This window comes from Cyclospora cayetanensis, unplaced genomic scaffold (genome assembly GCF_002999335.1).
Source record: "Cyclospora cayetanensis isolate NF1_C8 unplaced genomic scaffold, CcayRef3 CcayRef3_contig_13, whole genome shotgun sequence".
Classification (NCBI taxonomy): domain Eukaryota; phylum Apicomplexa; class Conoidasida; order Eucoccidiorida; family Eimeriidae; genus Cyclospora; species Cyclospora cayetanensis.
This window is the reverse complement of record NW_020312070.1, coordinates 44556-60415: the sequence shown is the minus strand read 5'-3', so window position 1 is coordinate 60415 and position 15860 is coordinate 44556. Positions and strand designations below refer to the sequence as shown.

The following is a 15860-nucleotide window of genomic DNA, read 5'->3' as shown; positions in this document are numbered from 1 at the left end:
TCCGTCTTACTTTTCCTCACTACTTCAGGAGGCTGTTTCCGTGCCTGTCCCGTCGTGTGGTTGGCCTGTGCCTAACGTTGGGTTCGGCTGCTGCGGGCACTCCTATGGTTAGTAGCTTTCTATACATCTACGATTGCTTGCTTTGCACTGGAGAAGCTTCTAAAGATTAAAGGTAAAGGGTTCGCCCCTAAAGTATTACGCCTCCTTAGTTCAGGGGGTATGGCGAGGCCATATACGTGTGCCACGCACAACGGGTAAGATACAGGAGACGGGCAGCGATGAGAATAGCCATATTGCATGCCCGTATTCACCTGCCAGGATGTAGTGCGGGACTAATGGCGGCATTTACGAATTGGTCAGTAGCAATCGGGATCTGCCGCTAGGACAAACGTACACCCGAGGGGCAGAAGCCACCTTTCGGCAGAGACCGGCGAATCTCGCATAGTCTTGTCTCTCCACATAGATTAAGAAGGGAGGGAAGATGTAGTTTCCTTTATTGGGGGTGCAAATGCAATTATGTCCCGGGTGGACTTACTTGGTTTGTCTAGAACCTCTGGTGTGAAAACATTCGAAAAGCTAGTGGCTGAAGATGACTCTTCCCACGGTGCACGACTGCTACAGATGCACATTATCCACCATGGAAGCTTGATCTTGTCGTGGTACAACAAAAGAGTAATTAAGATGATAAAGAACAAGGCTACACCAGAGGTCGCGACTAAGACCACCCATTTTGGCATGTCTCCGACACATTTCTGTTCATTCTTTACCTGCACCTGAAAATTGTGCAACAGCAAAACGGGACACAACGAATGAATATGTTCAAACGGATACCTAAACAAGAAAGGTTTTTGAAAAACCGAAGCCAAAGTTACATTCGTTTCCAGTTCATCTGGCAAAATCCAGCAAACTTGTACTACCTTGGTTGCTTACCTTAACAAACGGGGTTACGGCTTTGAGGAGGACGGGGTCGTAGATTCCGCGACAGCGTCTTACGAGCCGGCTCGCCATTTCGCTAGCTGTCATGTCGAAGCCTAAAGTATCGCCATTCAGGTGCCCAAGACCCTGAATAACGATATGGATTAGGACAACGTTGGGTTTGAGGAGTTCTTCCGCGTTGCGGCGGAGTGCCGGGGGCAATCCCATGCCAAAAGCGTTCTTCCTGTACATTTGCCCGTCTGTCAACAGCCTGGCAACACCTCTCCACTGAATCCTCTCTGGATCTATAACCCTCTTCTGTACCCACTGCATAGGCTCCTGCGCCATCAGGCTTATAATTTTCTTTTTGCTGCCCTCTTCCTGCGCGTCTTCAACATATTTCTGATTGTCGCGTAGCAGCAACACTTGCACATCCGGGTCGAATTTGGCTTTTCCCTGTTGCGTGCCACCCGTTGAGTCATAAACATCTGTAAACCCGGAGTAAACAACCTCAACACGCCCAAGATTGCCCAAGGATGGATCCCACTGCATCTCGGCACAAAGGAGCTGCGTAGCGGTGTACGCTGTCAGAGCCAAGACGTCGCGCTGCAATGGGTCAGGCCATTCACTGGGGGGCTTTGAAGTCCAGGGGTCAACGAGTGAAACATCCACCAGGAGATTTCCAGGCCGCATCCTCTCTTTCAACTCTTCTAGAGTGTCAGTTTCCATGTCCATACCAAAGATGCCGTGGTCTACAAAGGTGCCAGTATGCGTAAGTTCCAAGTACCCCGTAACAGACACATTTGGCCTCATGGCCGAAGTAGCAGCCATTGGCACACCCTGCACAAACTGCAAAGTTGAAAACCTTTGTAAAGAACGATCCAGCTTTCCTTCGATGCTCGCAGCCACTTGGCGTTGCAGAGAATCAATCGCTGCTTTGTCCGGGCCATGGACCCCTCGAGCAAGACCCATTCCAGGGGCCTGAGATGAGTCAAACTTTAAGACCATAATGCCAGCATGGGGCCTGAAGAGACGCACAGAGATGTTAGGACAATAGAATAACGAATGGCCTTTCAAAGGCCCAAAAGAGTACAAAGTACTGAAAAACGATACTTTGAAGCCATTAAGAAGTTGCGAGCACATCCATGTTTCCGTTCTACCCAATGCTCAAAGAAATACTCAAGGTTTCAGCAGTGGAAACACATAACCCATAGGACCCACAAAACAGTACGGCTGCAGACAAACATATACTGCGCAGCCAAAGGGTGAACGCACTGCCGCAAAAACAAACAGTAGCAACGCTTCTATCTGGCAGCACAATTTGATTGAGATCAAAGGTGACGTATACGAACGCATAGAAAGCGACTGAGATCGCGTACACGACAGCCAGAGAGTTGGTATATAAAAGCAAGCTTCTGCTTCCAGAGAGATTTTGAAAATGGGGTTATACCTGATAGAGACGATCCGTTTCATTATACTGGCCATCATCATCAGCATCCAATACTGGACCTGGTTAAGCTGGTACTGCCACACGTATGTGTTGTAAAATCCACTCATAGTCATCGAGCCTTAACACAACAGCAAACAAAAAAATTCAAGCCCTACAACCCGAACCGCGAATGCCGTTATGCAACATGACCGAAATACGGCCCAAAAAAGTATACAGCAGAAGGTTGACAAACTGCTGTTCATCTAGCAGCCAGCCGAGTAGTACTAACAAAAGAACTGATCCTATTACGACATACTCATACGGAAGAATTTGCTACTCACCGTAAAGGACCACGACAGGCGACAGAAGCACCAGCACATCCAGTAAAACGGGAGACACGTGGGGGATTTAAGGGCTATAGGAAAATTTCCTCATTTAACTGTACCTTCAGATCGTTTGGATGATTTGCCTTCACTTTTCTTATCAGATTTGATGTAGAGCCGCCTGCTAAACGTGAAAGCCAAACCCTCAAAGGCGGTTCTCAAAAGCATAGGAAAGCCCGAGATGGAGACATCGGCAGGCAGCTTCGACGATTGAGTGTAGGATACCAAGTCCATGAAATGCTGGTTCTGTTTATACTTCTTCAAGACCGTTATCAGGTCTTGAAAACGGTGAATATCTCTACCTACAACGTCCAACTGCGACAAAAACACATGAAGGAGATGTGTAGAGCCCTCCACTTTTGTATCTTGAGGTACATCCATTGCTGTACGCACAGCCGCTCTAGCAAACGAGGAGACACTACATATGAACATGCACGTGTGAAGAAACGTTATAAGAATAAGTTTAACAATCTTTGCATCCGAATTCATATGCACACGCACCACAAGCATTCGCATATGCATAGACACAATAAAACCCTCCATGCTACGCAAATCTGCACACAGACAATACGTGAACTGACACAATTCGTCGGCGCTACTGCAATTAAATTGGTACATCCGCAAGGAGCTCATGGCCCACGTCATAATGAAAGTAGGAAACATCCCGAGCCAATAAACAACGGACACTCCGCTGGCGCAGGCACGCCCTGAAAGCTTGAAAATCCCATGCTCGGCATTCGCCACAAATCCATCTCAAGATATGTTCCGTTCCCGCACACTAATCCGCATTGTCAGCCAATACACTACCACACTCACTCCTCCCAAAAAGAAGGTCGGCGTGCCGCAAACGAGCTCGTCCGCAAACAAGCATTGGATCTGAGAGGCTGCGTGTCTCGGCACTTCAAAGTTCTCCGCCAAACCGCGAAGATACTTCAAGTACGCATCGCCGCCATTTCCATGTCGTGCGTACGTCGGCCACTCAGCCACCCACAGCACCATGAGCGCATACCAGACGTGCAACCCTGGATCATCTCTCAGCATGGAGCAAAGCTCCGTCCTGTACAGATCCGGCCTGGGGCCTGCATACACACACTCAAGGAAAACCGGGCCTGGGTAACAGGGCGCCACCGACATAACAAATACATAAATATATGTGCTTGATGAGAAAATGCCTTGAGCATATAGAACAGCCGGTTCGCCTCTGCGTTTCGCTTCTCTTACCTTCTACCTCGCGAATCTTCCTGTTCCGGCGTCGCTGGCTTTTGTGAGAGTTCGGCTTGCCCGCGTTGTCGATTTTTTCCACACCAGCGCCTGGAACCGGAGCGGCGGGAGTACCCGACAATGCTTGTTCCCCTTCAAAAGGCACTACGGCGTCTGTTGAGTTTGCTGAAGTTGACCCTACCAACGGATCAGCTCCCTGGTCTCTCTCCCGACCCGCGGATGCACCTTCGGAACTTTCTGATTTGTCTTTCCAATCAGTGCTGCCTCTTACTGCGTCGGAGTTCCCACCCTCTCCCGAATCACCATCGTTTCCAGACCCGTAATTGTTCGAATCAGAAAGGCGGCGGGCTTGCGGCCGACTGGAGAAGGAAGCGTCCTGCAACTACACGGCGCGCAAGCATGAGGCCAAATGACAGAGGATGTGCAGCACAATAACCGGCATCCATTTACATCCATGCACACAGAAGTAGCCGATATATGTACATACTCCTTAAGGTCCCACGTCCCCGGCCTTTTGGCTTACATTGTAATTTGCAGGTCCGTAAAGGGTGCCCAAGAAGAACCCCGCTAGTCCGCAACTCGCGAACAAAACAAACAACAGCATATATTTTGCCGCAAAAGAACCACAGTTGCCTGATATTCTGCGTGAAGCGCCATCATGTGGGGGGCCAACTTTGCAGCCAGAGCTCATCGTGCAAGTCAAAAAACTGCCACGGAAGACGGCTTCTCCGCCTTGCGCCGGAGCTGCTGTGTTACATGGGCGCAAAGCGACATAGGCCGGTCCCTCATGATTCGGAACCCCCATTTCTTAGTTTTCTTTGGCAGGAGCTCATGCTGCTCGCGTTTTCAAGTCGAAACCACCCTTCAATGAACGCGTCATAAATCCCCCAGTGGTCGAGTGCATGTGCCACTTGCTGGTCACGCACGGACTGGCCGTTCCACCGTTCCCGAAGCAGGCTACCGCAAATGAAGCCGAATTGGAGGCCCCTTTACCCAATGCTGCCTTCCTGAAGGGTCCCCTCACCCAATCTAGCAAAGATTGGAACTGGAGAGAAGCGGCGCAAACCGCAACCCCGGCGAGAGTTAGTCCGCTGCTTAGCTCTGTCGGAGAGGTTTCATTAGTATCAGGCATGAATTAACAAAAACGGATGATACAAGCAACAGACGCCAAAGGATCTTCTCCGTCTGCGCACCTCATCAGGACTAGAGAGGCACCGGCTGGCTCGTCTGTAGTACGCGCAATCACAGATCCGCAGGGCGAAAGGCGGCGAAAAGCAACATAAAACAACTGCATGAAACTTAGCCACTGATTGATATTCTCAAACCCAGCACTATAGGAGTTGAACAACACTGAAGTGGGGCTGGGGCCTACGAGGGGGAGCACGGCGGAGGAGCGAGCGATTACCTCGCAGTTTAGTATTCTATAGCGATGAAGGGAGAGAAATAATGCCTCGTTATTGTTGAATGAGTGTTTCTGGTGGCCTAATGCTTACTTGCGCTGCCTTTGGAGCAGGGAGATGGGATGCTTTCGCCAGTCGGATGCTGGAAGAGTGGATCCCCCGCGTCGATGTGCTTTCGGCTATATATCTGTCTCATTCGGGAATATCTCTTGCAGTTCCAGTTCAACCCTGTCACATTATGCCAAACGCCACGAAGAATCGTAGTTCACGGCCAGTCGCCACTGGCAACCAGGGGAACTGCGGACTGCGATCTTCTATTGAAGCACCGCCTGTGGAACGGGCTATGCAGCCCCTAGGCATTTCTTACTGCGTTAGTCATATCAAGTTAAGGACTATTAAAGAATTGACCATTTGTTTTAGGGTTGGCAGCTCCTTTCCACCACAGAGTAGTTGTAGCACGATCCGACGAGCCGCAAGGTTGTTTTGTGCTCCTGTGCTAGGTGCTATGTTCAATGAGCTACCAATGCTCAGAGCTCTTTACAGGCAGGAACATCGCTCACCCTAGAGATCCCTGTCCCCTCATGTGCTGAGCTCTCCGGGACGCACGCATGATGAAGGAGGGAAAAGCATCCAGTAGCGCTCAGGATGTCTTCAATGGGGTTCGGCGCAAGGTGCTTGCTGATAAAAATCATTGGTGGGAGTTGAAATGGTCGGGACTTCACAGCGTGATGCATCCTGTCTTCTGAGCATCCACTGGTAACGGATGGAATTTCATCTCCCTAAAGAGTTTTCTGATCTCGGCAATCGCGGAACATCGCTCACCTGACGGTCCCTCTCCCCCCACGCTCTAAGCCTGTTGCAGCTAGTGCAGTAAAAGTTGCCTACGTGTAGCTTAGCCCCGCTATACCTCCCTTCAGACCCCAAAAAAGGCATTCCAGCCTGTGACAGACTGCATACAAACGAAAATAAATACTATGAAAAATGAGCTTCCTTGTTCTTTTGCTGTCTACTACGGCTGCAAAGCAATACTGTTGTCGCAGAGTACCCAGATCCTTTCTTCACCATTTTTGACGAATCTGTTTACCCGATCTCTGGTGCAATAAGCTACCCTGTTCTCCCACATTGGCCCAACTAACGTAGGACATCGCCCTTCACAGCAACTCATTTGAGGCAGGATCTCCCTTTTCCCCATATTGGCTCACAGATGAACCAGGTGTCAGTTGCTTGGGTCGGAAGAACAAACCCAGGCCGCCGAAGTATACCACTAGAGCAACGGACGCAGCTGGCTAATTCTGTTGCAGCAGGGATCGTGTAAGTAGAAGTGCATTAAATATACAAAACCCTTCGGTAAGTGCTGCACCACCATACTATGGCCCGTGGAATTCTTCCTGTCTGTCGTTTTAAGAACACGGAGTTGCTCGACCACCTACTTTACAAGTCCCTTGCAGGAAAGTGAAAAAATCTGAGCTTTTCGATTGAGCGATGCAAATAGTATATTTTGTCGGCCTGCCTTCGGCCGTTCCCAGCAATATTTGTGCTTGCAATTGTCAACCGGGGAGACAGACCGGGCACTTGAATGCCATGATGCTTTTGAAGGCAAACGAAAAAATAAAGCTTCAGCTATTTCAAGCTAATGCGTATTCGCAAAAGCATGAAAGTGGAAGGCTGTAACTCCTGAGGCCTTTGATGGTAGCTTTTAGGGCAGTTGCAGTCCGTAGGCGTGGGTTCCCCTACATGGCACCTCATACTGTGGCAAACAAAATTATTTTGCCCCAAAAGGAGTATTTTTATTCGTTCACTTTGGTGCCTTCAAGCAACAAAACACCCGTTCTCCTTTTCCCACTCTGTCAACAGAGCGACAATTTGAACATCTCCAGACGCCTAACACTGCGTGTTTTCAGGTGCAACTACTGTTCCTTAGATATTGCGCTGCTGGCCTCCTAAGCTCCACTCTGGCCTTGCTTCACTACATTATCATCCTCTACTAGAGCCTGACTTTCCAAGACTAAAAAATATCTCAGCACAAGGGTTGCAGGCCTTGTGTCTCCGCACTGTAGTGCCCAATGCTAGGCAGTAGAATAAACTCTTCTGATATTTGTCTGGTTCCTTCCATAAAACACTGCAGTGAAATCGGATAATCTGGGGGCCGTTATGGTGCGTGTCCTGAGAGGGCCTTGGGCTCTACATGTACCAAACCGCCGATTCCCTGTTCCGATTGCGGGGAAGCTGCTACTGCCTCTGCTGTTATATCTGCAAACTAGGTACATCCAGAGAGCATTGGAAACAAGGAAGGCTCTATGGTGGGTAGGAGTCTTTTCGTGGGTTCGGGGCTGTCTCCGGCTGCAACGGCCTGACCAGGGGCTTGAACTCCTCACCTATGTACGCCATCTGCACATGCTATATTGTTCACTAGCGGCACCGAGCTGAAACAGAGTATTGTGTTTAATTTAGAGATAGCGCGAACATTAGTTTGCGCCTTTGGCGCTACGGCTGCAATTCGATGACGCGTTCTTTTCCCTCCATGCCGCTGGTCCAAGGCCTGACCACGGAACACCAGCGCCATGGAGACTCCAAAAGAGCAAGAGGCACAAAGTGTGCAAAATGTCCCCGATGTGGAAAAGAAGGGCAGCAGAGGCATGATGAGTTGGTTGCGACAGAGCAGTATCCGCAGATTCCGCTCTACAGACACTAGCAGAACTCCTCGGGACCACAAGGCAGACGATACTGTAGATGCAGGCGAAACGGAGGATGGGGTGAAGCCCGCCCCTATCAGAGACACCACCAACGTCACTTCTCTAGCGGCAATGTTCATGTCCGTCCAGGAACCCGTAAAGCGGGAATTAGCAACTAAGGACAGAACCAGCTACCAACATCCCGGTGCGGTACTCCGCACCCGAACCGCTCAGGAGCTGAGTTTTCCCATATCAGGTGCTGAGTCTCCCACGGAACCCAGAAGAATAAGCAGCAACAGAAGCGTGTCTAGCGACCCCGGAGAGCAGAGCGACTCCAATGGCCTTCCGGACGAATCATTGCGAATACACAGTACGCTCACCTCTGAGGGTTGTTGGAACGCTGCTTTTTAATAAAAAATGTGGTGTTGAAAGCTTTGAGGTGTTTTTAAGGCCCTAGGTAGTAGTGAGATTTGCCTAATGAACCAGCAGGCGAGAGTTGGCGCGATCCTTGTGAAACTTTGGTACCTTAAGCTGCAAAGGCGAGGGTGGGCCACCAGTGTTGTGTGAGGAAGTGCCAAAGATTAGCTGGTGTCCATGGCTTCCATGCTCGTCTGAAATGTATAAGTGCTTGATTTGTGAGCTATTGGGAAGAGACAGTTCTTACGATGGAATCGCTGTCACTCTGCTAGTGTAAAGGACGTTTCCCCCTTCTGCTTCGAAATTGCTTGCGTGCGCCATAAGGCTACAAGTCTTCCGAAACAAAGTCTCTGCTAAAGGAGGAGAAAGAGCATGGAAGCAATAAGAAGAGGGCGCACAGCTCTTCGAGGTTCGCGCGCTTTGGGCGATTGCTGAGTCGAAGCTTCAGCAGAAGCCACAGCCGAAGTCGGAGCCGTAAAGATACAGCCCAGAACTCAGAGATCGGCGAAGAAGCCTACTTGGAAGACAGTAGGTATCGACACGAGCCGAGAATACAGCATTTACTCCTGGCGGTCGTTCAGCTCTGTGGCGAGGCAGACTGATCTGTTCACTTCGCTCTCAGATCGAATTCAGTATAGTGTGCCCCTTTTCCTTCTTTTGAATCCCTTGACATCCAAAGCGGTTTGCGGATTTCATGCTTGAGTCTATGTTTTCATCAGCTATGGCGGCATCTGTCGCCTCGAGTTCGTCAGTCGCACCAGGTACTCCCTCTGCGCGTTTGGTACGTCCACCTCCTCCCGACTTTTCTGCTGAACTTTGGCTCTCAAATTTCGAGGCCGGGCACGGTTCGTGCTCTAGTCTCATGGGGGGCTGCAGCGCCGCAACAGCGAAAGCTGCTGGTTGTTTGAGTGAATTAGAGACTGAGATAAGGCGGCTGTTGGAGAGTAACGAGGTGACGGCTGAACAGCAACCGCATATAGAGGACGGACAGGAAAAGCGATTTGCCATAGACGCAGTGGCTGGAGGCGCTGGGAATGTGGGACAGAAGCACTTTCTTGCACAAACTAGGAGGGATATGGACAAAGCGGACGAATCCACAGTTAGGCAGATGAAGCTGCAGGGGGAACAACTTATCCTTGTAGAACTCTTGCAAACAATCACCCTTGTCAAGAGACTTCTCGAGGGCATCAAATATAAAACAAAATTGGACAGCGCCATCCAACACGATCTTAGGGTGAGCTGGGTGCTAAACTTGGAGCGTCGAGGACTGCCACACCCGGCAGTCAATAGGCGCGACATGAGCCATGTGCGCTGACTGCTGTCCCGTGCCCTATCGCTCATTCTCCATTGTACACTACTCCTTTTGGGTAATGCTGAAGCACTGCTGACTGTTAAGTTATGTGTCAACAGCAAGATCAGGGCAGTGCAGCTATCTTGTCGAGTTAGCCACTGTGATACTTTTTCTTGGACTGGGGGCTGAACGTCTGGCTCTCAGTGCTTGCAAGACGTGTAAAGGGTGTGTTCAGATTTTCCGACTAGCTGGTGGATTATGCTGGCTGCTTTGGTTGCCTGCAAACAGGAAGTTCACCTCCGTCCGCTTTCTTGATGCATACGTTTAGGGAGAGGAAGAACAGCTGAAAGTGTGGCAAAGGCAATATGGCGCACTCCAGGAGAACAAAGGCTTGCTTGAAAACCTCTACAAACGCGTGAGACTCCCACGTCTGGTTGAACACTCACTTATCCCTGACTGGCTTTCCCGGCTGCTACGAATCGAGTAATCCCTTACCACACGTGCAATATCGCCTTCCCCTAGACCCTAGTGACAGTGTGCAGGAGCCCGACTCCTGGGAAAATCTTGTGTGGAACTACGTACTTGCAATCCTTGTATGGAAATACCAGCGATTCGTGTGCCTGCTGCCGGTAAGAGTTGAAGTGTGCAGTTGCCTTGCTTTAAGTGCTTACCTGTGGTGGGTTTAGGTCTGCACCTCACGCAACGGAGTGCTGCGCACTTACCACGATGAGTGCATTCGCTTGAACCAGAGCGTACAGCTTTTGACTGACAGGATAGCCAACACGATCTCCGAGACGTTTGCAGAGTTCGAAGAGCCTCCGGCACTAGATACGTTGTATGGGCGGCCGGCTATTTGTGAGTCAAAGAAAAGTGTGGAGCACGGTTTTCAACTGCGCTCTAATTGCAACAGCCACTGGCGACCAAGCCAACGGCTTGGGCTGGGACATCTCCCTCCATTTATCTCCCGCCTCAGGCTTTATGCGTTCAACTCTCCCGCCTTTACGCAGCCACTGGACGAGGAAAAAGAGCATCGAAATAGGTGCACCGACAGCAAAACGTTGCAACAATGTTCTGTTGTTGGGGCGTGCGGGACGGCGAACAGGTTGCATACACTCTTTCCCCCCCTAAGCCTAGAGCAGGCCCTCCCTCGGCATTTCTGTGTCAAAAGCGTGCCACCTGGCCTAGCGCTAATGTCATCAGAGGCAGAAATCGAGCGATACGAAGCACTTTTGTGGGCAGGAGGGGGAGAGAAGAACAGCGCGCCCCCGGAGGGTGGCTGGGGCAGCTTTAGGGTTTTTGAGCAGTGGCTGGTGGACTCAATGAAGTGGCAATGGAGAGATGCATTGATGTATTCCAAGCTGCACGAGCGCCACCAGTCCATACGGCAAATGATTGCAGCAAAAAAGGTAGATATCGATGCAGCAGTGCGCCTCCGGCTCACGCAGCTCTGGTGGGGACGCCTGGTGGAGATGCAGGGCTTCCACAGTGTCCAGGCTGAGCAGAGCTTTCGACGGGATCTCAGGGAGACTTTTTTCCGGGTAGAGGAAGGGAACAATACGGCAGCTATAGGGCAGGGAGAAGGCGAGTGTGGGGCTGGAGAGGGGAACTTACCCTGTAGGTTACTCACAACAGGAACGGAGACTGAACATGCACTGATGTGGGCAGAGGATATGCGAGCCTCACTTCTGCGCATCATGGTCAACCCCGCGTATGTGACTTTTGTGGAGGCGTACAAGGTATTTCGTTTGGAGCCCTCCACTACTGCTGCTCACTTGAAGCTTCTCAATGGGCAAATCGAAAGAGCGAATGCCCTTTTAAGGCGATATGCAGACACTGCTCAGGATGCCGAGGGATATCAAGTGCTTGAGAAGGAATGCAGTCAGCTCGAGGTGGCTTTGGCACTTTTGCAAGAAGAGGCCAGGTCTTTGGAAGGCAAGATTTCGTTTAGGCAGGCGCAACTTGGCTCAAAGAGGCATGACCTAACACAGGCCATCGAAAAACTGGGGACCGCCTTTGATGTTGACAACAAGAAGCTGGCGTCAATCGAGGCTCAGTGGGACTCAGCTGTAAAGACAGAGGAACTAATCCAAGATATCCTCCCATCAGCAGAGAAGATTTGCAGCTCAAAGGAGCGTCTCGGAGAGGAGAGAATGAGTCTCGAAGCGGAGAGGGCTCAGCTGCAGGCCGAATGGCAACGTCTTAAAGAGGCGCAACGGGAGTTTGAAGAGGCCAAAAACCTGAGCAAGATCGCCAGCACTCTCAAGCAAGGTGGCAAACCTAAGACAGATTTAGTTTCTCCCAGTGCCTCTTTGGAAGCTGGGGCAACAGAAGGAGCTCCTCAGCCTTCATCTGCGGAAACCCTGAACCCACACGCTGATAGGCTTCTGTCTGATACCCCTAGCAAGTCGTTTGTAGGGCGTATCTTTGGTACATCGTCGCGACCCTCGAGCCCAAGAGAGTCCAAAGCTACTCGCACAGTGACAGTGTCTGATGTGGAGAGAGCTGACCAGCGGGAACCAGGACAGAGGCTGTCAGGCGCCAGCTTCCCGGACTTCACTGGCAGCAAAGAACAGCGATTGCCTCTGAGGCACAGTCAACCAGCGCCTTTACAGCAGCCCTCAGGGGAGGGCCCTAGGAGTCCCTCCTCAGAGCAAGAGGAAGCAGAAACGGCAAGGAACGAAGTGCCGACCCTTATGTACACAGTATCTCCCGTGTTCGTAAAAACGCCCAAACATGAACAAGGACAGACATCCTCGCCTCGAGCTGTCGCTGCCAGGGCTGTCTCAGCCCCAAAACAGAAGCAACATGAGCACCAGTTGGAGGAAGCAGCAGATGTGACTGCTAAACTCGCGGGGGCCGGGGAGAGTGAACAACAAAAGAAGAGAAAGCCAAAGGATACAGTGGCGCCAGTGGTAAGGAAAGGGCGAAGAAAGAAGAAGAGCGTGTACAGCAAGCTCCGGAGTGCGCTTTCCCTATCTCAGCTGTCACACAGGAGTGAGAAGAGAAACGAGGCCATGGACACAATAACATCCGCAGCAGAAAAACCAGAGAGCTCTGAACGTCCACAAACTTCACAACCAGCAGTTGCATCAAAGGATGCCGTATCTTCCTTTGCTCAGGAGGGGAATAAGCAGATTTGGGCGGATGGACGGAGCCAGAGTTCTGTGTTAGCGTCGATTCCTAACATATTTGACAGCATAGATGAGGAAGGTGCGGGGAATCCTGCCTTTCCCAGCTCGACTGTTTCAGTCACCTCTGTCGTTCCTTACAGATCAGATGGCAGCCACATTTCACCCCGTGAGGATCTTAGGTCTCGTGTTACGGCGAACGTTAATCCCGCGCAGTCCAGCAGATCTATTACATACATGATGCAAGACCAATCAACATCGCGGCAATCTCTGGTTGAATCAGAAGACAGCCTTCCGCCTTCCTTAAAAGACGAAGATCATAGGACTGGCGAGCACAGCAGGCTGCTGCGTTCGGATTCCAGCAGCGCGAAAGCATTGAGTTCACACAAACAGAGCAACGATTATCTCCCGCACTTCGGCAGCAGGGAGCTGAATGTCGTCGATCCAGCAGATACCGCCGCCAGAGAAATCGCATCAAGCAAGAATTTAGGCCACCCCTCACAGCATGAAGACACGCGGTCTCATGAAATAGGTGCACCAGAGGCAAAAGTAGCTCCTCTTATACCTTTTCCGTCCATGTCAGCCGGCTCTCCCGCCGAATTTCCATGGGAGAGTAAAGATATAGGAGAAGAGGTTTTCGACGAACCTCCAACAAAGACATCAGCTCCCCATGCATCAGATATACAGGCTCCATGTGATTCCAAACGGCGTCGTAGTGACATATCCGGCCTAGCCCCCGCGCAGAACACTTCATGGATGCGTGGAACACGGTCCAGCAGAGCTCTGGCTTTTGACCGCAGCACTGCGGGATACACGACCAGTTTGCCCTCCCGATATGTAGATGAAGACGACAGAATTGAGCTGTTTCTTTCGAACGGCCAGGCCGATCTAACTACAGCAGTAATGAGTAGCTGTATTTTCTCCTTGCTGGATGCGGAAGAACGACAGCATTGCGTACATTTGATGACCAACAGCTTTGTACAGATACCAAAAGGATGCAGGTTGATTCAGAGAGGCGATAAAATTGATACGCTGTATTTTTTAGTGTCAGGGTCCCTGGGAATGACCGAACCCAACGGTAATACCACCGATACGGTAACTGCAACTGCTCTTATATCGTCCGGGAGCAATGCCAGGAGAAGGTCTAGCTACGATGTTGAAGTGCCATTAGAAAGGTTTCCAATTGAGCTCGGACCTGGAGCGTTTGTGACACCAAGGGCATTTGTCCGTGAAGAACAGACAAACCATTCTCTCGTGGCATTAAGGCCATGTACCCTCCAGAAGCTCAGTTACCATTCGTTCCAACAAGTGATCAGTGGTAAGCAAAATTCAGGGAGAAAAGAGATGATGAAATGAACAGGAGGCAGTGAAGGATGGAAGCTAACGGGCGGCACCATGTCACCACGGGCCGAGTAAAAAGCTGCTAGTGGCGAGATGAAAGCACCATTCGGGCGTGTGCGAGTGCAGCCTTTTTCTTCGCCTGTGCTTAGTTTGCGTTCCATACAGTCTCTACAAGCTTAGGAAAAACGAATCCTAACTTTTTATGCTGTACTAATTGCCAACGCAGCCTGCATTTTCCGGCAAGCGCCACAAGTGATGAATTTTCTAGGGTTTTGTCCAATCCTTGAATCTCTGACTCGGTAAGAAAAAAATGACAAAAGGTTATTCTATACCCAACTTTGCCGGCTTTAGCTGGATGGGAAGAGTTGCCTGGTTCTCTATCGTTACCTAAATGTGCTCATTCGGTCTTCCTTTCCACGCAGGAGGGAGAGAGTACAGATAGCAGCTCTCATGAAATGGAGGATTTTTCTCCCAGAAGAACTTATATGCCATCAGGGGGAAATCTGCAACGCCCTCCTGCTCGTTGTTCATGGTGAGTGTTCTTTTAAAGAATTCAGTATGCTGAGCTAAATGAGTTGAGCACGTGCCGTACGTTGCACTTTAAGGCACCTGCAGGGGATATGAGTGTTACATGCGGCGGCGGCACTTAATTTAACTTGACGACATATGTTAAACTAGTTGTGTGGCAGGTTTTGCAAGAGCTTTGCGGTTTGTTGATCGCCGAGGAAACCCCGATGTTGTTGATGAGTTTGGGCCAGGTGTGCGAAATTGCAAATAAGTGAATGAACCTTTGTAGACGCGTGGAGTGTAGCTAGCAGCAACACTTGTAGAAACAAACGCATGTAATTTTGTAAAGTGTTTTTGAAGGGAAGGCCTCTGAGACGGTGTATTTAGACAGCTACAAAATGAGGTGAAAACCGAATCCCGCTGGAGGTCCCATTCCCTTTTTTCTTTCCGTTTGCTTAGGGGACAACATCAATGCGTTGGCGTTGCTACACGACGCGCCGTCCGATGTAACTATTGCGGCCGCAGCGCCAGACGGATGTGTTATAGCCATTTTAGAAAGGCGGGAACTGCAGGAATGCCTCGGGGACGCCGAAACAATCCTCAACAGGTCAGCTGTACGGCTGAGGACCCATTTAGAGAGAGGCATCCCTAATCATGTGTATTCAGAATAGGCATAAATCTGCTGTGTAGTGCAGCAACGTCAAGAATTGGGCCAAGACGCCGTGGGAGCTCAGGTGAACAGATGAACCAATGGTTTTGTGCGAGTCACTGCACTGCAGGCGCTTTGGGAACACTGAGGAGGGTCAGAGAGGCAAAAGCATGGGGCTTAGCCAGGTAATCTCGTCAGCCCCGCTGAGTAATAAATCTAAACTTTACTAAGATAAACGCTATCGAAGAGTGACCGCTAATGAGGTGGGCAACTAGCGAATGCAGCGCAGATGTCCATCTGCCACTGCCTTTTTCAGCTGAAGAAGCAGTTGTCGAACTTATGGAGCAGACGAGGGTCAAACTAGCAAATGAAGACAGGCCTTACGTTGGGCGGTTTTCCTTTGGCGTCGCGTGATTCTGATTACTGCTTCTGCAGCAATGAGTCGCATATTTAATGAATGTGGGCCCTATGGTTTGCCTTAGTGCTTAATCCCTAAGAATTCATCTG

At 50.4% G+C, this 15860-nt stretch overlaps 2 protein-coding genes across 2 annotated transcripts; one reads left to right on the top strand and one right to left on the bottom strand.

Annotated features, from left to right (window-relative positions):
* Nucleotides 1-464: 464 nt before the first annotated feature.
* On the bottom strand, nt 465-4753 carry LOC34619168. The gene is made up of 7 exons (XM_026336467.1): nt 4451-4753; nt 3988-4324; nt 3544-3806; nt 2786-3042; nt 2366-2485; nt 931-1939; nt 465-773 (listed from the first exon to the last, which is right to left on the bottom strand). The coding sequence occupies exons 1-7, from the start codon at nt 4751-4753 to the stop codon at nt 465-467; spliced, it is 2598 nt and encodes an 865-aa protein (XP_026192252.1).
* A 3156-nt stretch (nt 4754-7909) lies between these two features.
* LOC34619167 lies at nt 7910-15717 on the top strand. Its single transcript, XM_026336466.1, has 9 exons — nt 7910-8390; nt 8880-8965; nt 9117-9671; nt 10057-10143; nt 10415-14174; nt 14887-14955; nt 15164-15311; nt 15484-15538; nt 15670-15717. Exons 1-9 carry the CDS (start codon nt 7910-7912, stop codon nt 15715-15717), a joined length of 5289 nt encoding a protein of 1762 aa, XP_026192251.1.
* The last annotated feature ends 143 nt before the right edge of the window (nt 15718-15860 follow it).

Coding starts and splice junctions, on each gene's coding strand:
- LOC34619168 (XM_026336467.1), bottom strand. CDS start 4,753: ATGGGGGTTCCGAATCATGAGGGACCGGCCTATGTCGCTTTGCGCCCA. Junction 3,807..3,987: donor CAAGCCGAACTCTCACAAAA/GCCAGCGACGCC, acceptor GTGTGTATGCAG/GCCCCAGGCCGGATCTGTAC. Junction 774..930: donor CCGTAACCCCGTTTGTTAAG/GTAAGCAACCAA, acceptor CACAATTTTCAG/GTGCAGGTAAAGAATGAACA.
- LOC34619167 (XM_026336466.1), top strand. CDS start 7,910: ATGGAGACTCCAAAAGAGCAAGAGGCACAAAGTGTGCAAAATGTCCCC. Junction 9,672..10,056: donor CCATCCAACACGATCTTAGG/GTGAGCTGGGTG, acceptor GCATACGTTTAG/GGAGAGGAAGAACAGCTGAA. Junction 15,312..15,483: donor GCCGAAACAATCCTCAACAG/GTCAGCTGTACG, acceptor ACTGCACTGCAG/GCGCTTTGGGAACACTGAGG.